Source organism: Aristolochia californica, unplaced genomic scaffold, assembly GCF_029961685.1.
Source record: "Aristolochia californica isolate CCGP_79_NKW_82.1479 unplaced genomic scaffold, dmAriCali1.0.hap1 SCAF_15, whole genome shotgun sequence".
In the NCBI taxonomy this organism is placed as follows: domain Eukaryota; kingdom Viridiplantae; phylum Streptophyta; class Magnoliopsida; order Piperales; family Aristolochiaceae; genus Aristolochia; species Aristolochia californica.
Genome location: NW_027181826.1, coordinates 24,534,140 through 24,542,007, shown reverse-complemented (window position 1 = coordinate 24,542,007; position 7,868 = coordinate 24,534,140). Strand labels below are relative to the sequence as shown.

The 7,868-nt window shown below is 37.1% G+C and overlaps 1 protein-coding gene across 1 annotated transcript; it reads right to left on the bottom strand.

The window, feature by feature from the left end:
- Positions 1-79: 79 nt before the first annotated feature.
- LOC137951651 (uncharacterized) lies at positions 80-5,953 on the bottom strand. Its single transcript, XM_068798471.1, has 5 exons — positions 5,643-5,953; positions 2,444-3,779; positions 1,545-1,808; positions 1,202-1,357; positions 80-677 (listed from the first exon to the last, which is right to left on the bottom strand). Exons 1-5 carry the CDS (start codon positions 5,648-5,650, stop codon positions 561-563), a joined length of 1,881 nt encoding a protein of 626 aa, XP_068654572.1. The 5' UTR covers positions 5,651-5,953; the 3' UTR covers positions 80-560.
- Positions 5,954-7,868: the final 1,915 nt, after the last annotated feature.

The window sequence follows — 7,868 nt, the reverse complement described above, 5'->3', positions numbered from 1 at the left end:
ACTCAAGAGAGAAACAAGTTAGGAAGGAGAAACTTTTTCCAGTCGATAGACTGGAGAGAAGCATGCATTCCCTGCAACTTTTAAGTTTTTACTCAAAAATAAGACTTCCCTCTGTGGAAGTGTGTCTCTAGAAATAACATATTACAGGAAATTACAAATACAATGTTCTGCAACAATGCAGTGTAACAAAATTTCGTTATTAGTTGATCCTGTCATTCAAAAATAATAATATCACAATCACATGCAAATGAAGCAAAGTATACCATCTTATTCTCATTCCTTTCCAAGGCTGTAGCCCCAGCTTTACTGCTGTTCCATGCTCCCACTGTAATGCTACCCAAATGTGTGCCAAAAAAAAAAAAAAAAAGTTCTCCAAGGTAAATATAACTCAACAGTGGTTAGAGAGCCGGTAGACTGGAAGATATGATAAAAAAAGAAAAGAAACAAAAAATATGTATATATTAGACATTTATATGAGTCGTTTTTTCTTTCGCTTTTTTCCCCTTTTTGCAGTGAGGAGGATCTACTAGTCAAAATTGGTTGGAACAAGAACATGGATGTTAGCCCATGAGGTCATCGATCGTGGAGGAAAGAGATTGAGCCCAGCACATCTTAAATAACATTGTCTGGAGAGTCTTCATCATATTATAACTTGGATCAAGCTTCCGCTGCCAACCCTTCACAAAATGACCAGAAACAAATTCCTTAGAAGAGAGATTTTTCTTTGTGAATGAAAGAACAGAAGTTTTCAATGCAAATATTGAACAACAGTGCTATGGAGCAGTCTCAACAAAAATATCCAGTGTTTACCTCATTACTATTAGGGCTTCAGATTAAGTCAATCATTTGAAGGATACAAGGCATCACAAATCCTAATTGCTTTTAATTCCTTAGTTTCAGAGGAAGTGCATGTTCAACCAACTAACTAGCACAGAATGCTGGCCATCAACTTTTAACCAGTCAAAATGGTTACCTAATTATTTGATGAGTATCACAAGGCTACATCGGCTTACATAATTAACCGTCACATCAATTAAATTTATTTTGTAATTTGAATTGTCCTATGGATGATCTGTTTGTAGATGCCTTAGTATAAAGGATTTCAAAGTTTTGGGGAGAAGAAAAGGTAGATTTTGCAACACCACAAGGAACACAGCATTTCATAGAATATGAAGAGACAACTAGAGCTGTCAAATTTTACCTCAAGAACCAATGTGGTGACCATAGCAGTACAGATACTACCATCAATATTAACTTTATGGCGTCGTACTTGCTCAAGTAAATGATGCATGCAGTCAGCTGGATGAACAACATCACCTTCAGGAGTTCCCCAAAAAGTAAATGATTTCTCCACTTCCTACACTCAGAAAGACGAAGTACAAGTGTAATCAGATAACTTACCACAGGTCAAGAAAATCTACGGGGTTACAATAGATGAAATTATCACAGACCAGTCAGATCAGTCACTGAAAATCTCAATATCACAATTGTGTAGGATTATTAGTCGTCGCTGATGAAAATATTTATAAAGTTAAAGTACATACCTCAATAAAGGCCTCTGGATCTGGGCAACTCTGCTTTTTGGATAATCTCAGAGTGCATTGAGCAGCAGTTCGTCCATCTCTGACAGCTACCGCCTTAAAGAACTCAAGTAAGTTTACACGGTCACTCTTAGAAAGCTCAGCAGTCATTCCAACATCAAGGAAAACAACATGGGGCTTGGTTTTGTTCTTTTGTGGAAGCTTTGCTTGAGAAACTCGAACTAAGATATTCCCTGGATGCATGTCTGCATGGATAAAATTGTCCACCTGAAAAAGAAAACTGACGTCAAGGAAGAAGAACATGCAGATGCCCATCAGGAAGGATATTAAACTGCTGATACGACGCCTTGGGTTAAGCAGGTAATAAGAGAGATGGTAATAAAATTTAAAGAGAAAATAAGAACAAGCACTTCATATGAAGCGAGCTACCTCACTCACTCAGATAATCAAGCAATACCAGTGTCTTTTCAAAGAAAACTAAAATATCAGTGTCTTTTCACAGACTCCTCCTAAAGACATTACTCAAAATTCAAAAAAATCATAGACCTGCTCTTGAACATGAGATATTGATAAGCAGTTCAGAACCAACAAACAAGAGTCTCATCAAGGACATATCAGCTCAAATTCATTGACTGAATATCCTCAGTATCTCAACTTTAGAGTTTGAACATGACCAACCAGGCTCTCACAGAAGCCTCACAACTCAATGGCCAGATGATTCAGATCCATCATATAATCCATCAAATGGTGCTAGAGCCTGTCAGCACAAATTCCACATTCATGGACAACCAACGTTCACAGGAGGATCCCTCTAAAAGATGACACCACTACCATATAAAAAAATTACATTTATTATAGTTGGGATCAGAACACAAATAGTCAAAAGCAAGGTACTACTTTACCAGAAGCATCTTCAAGAGTGCATGGGTCCCAATGTGAGCAAGAGAACTCTTTAGACGAGCATTTCCTTCAAGTTCATCAACATAGTGTGACACACTCTCACCCTGCTCATAGCTCTCCACCAAGACAGCAGGATGTACAAGAGGGTACACAGGCTTCGGGAATGACACATTCTTCCATCTTCGGAAATTATATATAAATCGGCTCAAATGGGCAGCTTCCCTTGCTAGATCAACCTGAGACATCATAAAAACTGCAAACTGCTGCAGGCTCTCATCAAGTCTCAGCCACGCAAGAGCTGGAATAAAGTTTGAAATCTTTGCAACCATATCAAGAATTGTAAAATCTCTTCTAATTGATTCACCAACACCAGGATGCCTGACTTTTACTGCAACTGTGATGGGCTTGATTTGTTGGCCTGGATATCTAAATTTCAAGGAAGCCCGATGAACCTGTGCAATACTGCCAGAAGCTACAGGTTCCACTTCAAAATTTTCAAAGATTTCGGAAAGTTTGCGGCCAAAAGCTTTCTCTATGGTTTTCTTGCTATATTCAAAGCTGTGAGCTGGAGCTTGTGTGTGGAGCTTGGTGAGTTCTGCACAGAGGTCTCCAGGAAAGAGATCTGGGCGTGTAGCAGCCCATTGTCCCCACTTGATGAAAGCTGGACCTGCCTTTTCTAGAGTAAAATGAACCAGGTGAAGCCAAGTTTTTCTAAACTGAGGACCAAAATATTCAACAAATGGTGCCATTACCAATGTTGGGGAGAACAAAATACCCAAATAAATGACTCGTAGAAGTAAAACGAAACCCTCAAAGAGAGAGAAAATAAAGGAAGTAAGATGAATGTGGCCATTTTGTGCTCGTGTGTAGAGAGTGTCTCCGATTGGGAAGTATTCGCTGTCTGCCCAGGCCTTTTGGGTCCAAGCCATCTCACCAATAATAAAGGCAAAAAGGCTAGGAACGATGTTTGACCTAGAGCAGGCCAAACTCACAGCACATGCCATCCTGTTGATAAGTGGAAGAGCTGGGGCTCGGTAAGAGTACATTTGAAATAACCTTCTCCAAGCAAGTTGTGCATGATGTGTCATCAAGTTACTTGACACAGGACCAGAGAGATTCTTACTGCGGTAGGTTCCAGATAGTGTGGCCTTACATCTGTATAAACTATGCGCAGAAGATCCTTGATTACAAAGTCTATGTCTAGAATAGAATCTATATAGGTAAGAAGGAATTCCAACTTTAGCAAGTGCCCCAAGATTTCTGGAGGTTGAACTGATAGATGACTGGTTTGTAAAATAGATTCCGACAACTTTCCTAACACTCCATGGTGCCAAAAACCTGGACACAGAGATAGATTGTTAATTGACTGCAAAGATACGCAGTGAATATATTACTTGCAAATTCCCAAAGACCAGCTCATGATATATTATGGTTACCTTCTAAGCTCTCAAGATATCCACATCCAAGACATTACATGTTATGCATGTTCAGACAAAAAATGGCTAGGAGCATACAACAAATCTCAGGGTATCAAAAAAAAATCTGGTAAATTAATTCCATAAAAAAACTAAAGCTGAACATTGAAAATTTCCAACATCTACGACCATTTGTTACACCACAGAGGGTAATTATTGTGTACCTCATTTTCTAAGTCAGATCTTAACCCAATGCTATAGATTCTTCATTTTGTGAAATAACACTACAATTAAACATGAAATCTCATTTTTTAAACTTACATCAACCAAGCACAGTCATCCTTTTCCTTTCTTTTTTCTTTCAATAGCCTGACCATGCTTCCTTTTTTCCACTTTTGCAACTAATGAAAGTTTATGAGCAAAAAGAGAGTACAGAAAAACACCACTCCCAGAAAGGGAAGGGAAAGAAATTAAAAGTTAATTGAAGCACATCATTGTTGGCAATATTATACCCATGATAACAGGTACACTGTCAATACTCAACAAAATAATCAAAAACTTTCCAAACTTTACAAGAATATATAAGCAAAGATAAAAATTAGGAACTGTCATGCTCCATATGATACCAGCAGAGAAATTTTTTTGTCCTGGTTACAAAGGCCAGAGCTTATGCAAGAAACATGCATAATAGCTTCCTGAGCTATCAATCAGCTTCTCCACTTATCAAGAGAGTGGATGTTATAAAGGTAGTTTGCTCCAAGAGCACTATGAAATCTTCCTACTTGATTTTCATAGTCCAAACGCTATTGGTACTTATCCTAAGCTTGACTGTAGAAGAATAATAATTTCTCTGGAAAACTCAAACATTTTATCTAAGGAACAATAGTTTTTTAGGTATTTGAAAAACAGTTAGCAAGACATATCTACGCTAATTACATTAATTTGCCATTTCTTGATTGTTTCATTGCCTGAAAAGAGAGGGGGTTTTCAGAAATTATGGATTATGTTATTGGTGGTAATACTTAACTCTGGCAGATAGGTGAATATGCTCAAAGCTCACATCAGTGTGGACAGATTACTGAAGTTTTCTTACCATTCAAAAAGACAAGAAAAAAATTAAATGTTATGTGTTCTTTGCAATTAGCTTCCATTTTTGTTTATTATCAAATTGCAAGCCCTCGAAAATAACCATTCTTGCATTATTCGATCTCCACACTAAACCATAAACGCCCACCCCATCAGCTTTTAGTCTCTTAACCTTTAATAGCTCATCTTCCACCCAAAAATGTCACCACAATGCGGCCCACCACACTAAAAAACTATACTTTTTCTGTTCATCCTCTGCCAACATCTGCATCACATCGAGGCTCCCAAACATATCCCTGCTGTAAACCATCACCACCAGCTTCTCCCACTCATTATCTCTACCAAACAGCAATTATTTTAGGGGAGAGTTACTAACCACATGATTTTTTAAATCTATATAAGCTCTAATATCAGATATTACTCCAAGCTCTCTTTTTTCTTTGAGAAATTTAGGCTCTATTTGAATCCGACAAAGGATTTTTCACCAGCAATAACCACGAATCCATTCCGATAAATCAACTCCAAAAACAAACAAGCTCCCGCCAAAACCACTCGCCTGTATGACCAGACAGAGAAGAATATATATTCACAAAACCAAAACCAGACATCACAAAAACAAGAAAAAAAAAGAGACCCAAATTTCAATATCACGCCCAATCCTTCAATAAGATTTAAACATCGGGTTACGATATGACATGACCTTAACATGGTGAATTCAGCAAAAGCGCCCGAGTCCCGCCAAAACACATGGAAGGCCGTTATCTTGTTCCGAAGGCACTCTTCCCGCCCTCGTGTAGCTGCGACATCGTTCGATCACGTTTCAGCCCCTTCCACCCCCTCGCACATGATATCCTCTCAAATCTTGCAGCTGAAAGAACCCAAATCAGAATCTCAGATCACAAACGAAAGCATGAGATACGTCTCCTTTCCAATTGTATTGGAGGAAAAGCAGCAAGCAGGGAGGCCTCTGGCTGTTTAGGCGTCGAAGTTTTCCCTGAGCCGTGGAGGTTGAAGAGGCATCCTGGAAGAAAGAGAACTACTCAGGTATCGTCAGTTTTTTACGTGCGTGCCAACTGTTCCACCATTTCCAGGAATCCAGAGTCTCCCGTTAGGGAAAAACGTATTTGATTGAAAAGTCGGATTCCTTCCTCAGAAGTTGAAATCATCGGTGTGTAACTTTTAATATGACTCACCGAGTTGACCTGGATATAAGAAGGGAGGAGTAGGCACGGGTGGACTCCGGATGCCTCATATTTCGTGCAAATCTCTTGCCCGAGTCGAGTCTTGAACTTGGGTAACGTGACCCAGATTTCACCGAGTCCAAGTCAAGCCCCGAATCCGAGTCCAACATCAATAAGAGAAGCATATGGGATAATGAATTGTGATGTCTTGAGATTAAGACCCTCAAAATTTAATACATACCAGTTAAATACCAAGATTTTGCAATAGACTCAAAACCAACTCACTGAGTTGGGTATGCTACTCCAAGTTTTGAGGCTAGGCAATTCAAGTGGTACTCATAGGAATCCATCCTTCGATAGTTTAATCTGACTCATCCCCTTCCCAATCCAAGTTAACCTAAGCAAGTGACCAGTAAGTCCGACGAATTGTAAAACCTGGTGAACACATACTAGGTATTAGACCACAACACCTACTTACGATAAAATTTTATTGAAAAACCTTAAGGGCGTGTTTGGAACCCACAAAAAAATGGTATTTTCTATTATTTGGCAGCAAAGAATCATCAAGGGAAAAGAAAATAAGAGAAAAAATCTTATTTAATAAATTTTCTCTCACAAAAATATAGAATTTGGAGAAAAAAGAAAAAAATAGAAACTTGAGAGAAAATTTTAAAATATTAGTATTTTTTTTTCTTTTCTATTTTCTGCGTATAACTAAACAAAAGAAAATATATTTCTCTTCTGTTTTCTCTCTCATTTTCCATAGGCATCCAAACAAGAAAAAAAATATATTTTATAGTTAGTGGTGGGTTACCATAAGAATTTGACCTTTTTTGGGGGTCTCAAAAAGGTGTGGATACACATAAGAGCTCTTGAATAAACATTAAAAAGAAATGTAGATTTTGATTCTTCGAAACTAGTAAGATCTTTAGCATGATGCAATAAGAAGAGGTTAATCCGATCTTATCCCCAAAAATTGCAACCAGGCTAGTGACACCTTGGTTGCAAATTTAAATTGTAGAGCACATTTAAGGGTTTATAAAATTAGTTAAATCATCTATTTATAATGATTGATTTAATTTTGTACTTTGGAGAATGAAAAAAATAATTAGGTCTCTCTCTAATATAGTGGATGATGGACCGATAAAATGGTGTAAAAAAAAGTTATTTTGCTTCTTATATTAGATTATCTTTTATTTACTCCATTTAGATATAAATAAAAATATATTTTTCAATCTATTTATTTAATTTTATTTACTTATAACAAACTTATAAATATGCAAAAACAAATAAACATAAAATTTAACTCATCTCTAAGTTAAACGTTGAAAGTCATAGACAAGCTTAGGTGGCATTATTGTAAATATCTTATGTTCTGTCTTTTCTTCATTCTCTCTAGGGTGAAGGGTATACTTATAATTTATGTAGTTTTGACATCTATAAATAAAGGTTAAGGAGGAGGGTTTGGATATCTTCTATAACCCATATTCTCCCCCTCTTCTCTCCTACACTCTAACTTGAAGATCTTAATAGTATGGAATCATGAAATCAACATAGTAGGTTCCAAAAAAAATTTTGTTTGGTACTGAGATAATGATTTATGAAAGAACTATTCGGCATGGAGGAACTGTATGACAAAGATAAGTTTTTCTCTTGTTCTTGGATATGAAGCAGATAATACTTCATGCTTCCTTTCAATACTATTTATTGTTGTTAATCTGCGTATTTTAATGATGATTTATTAC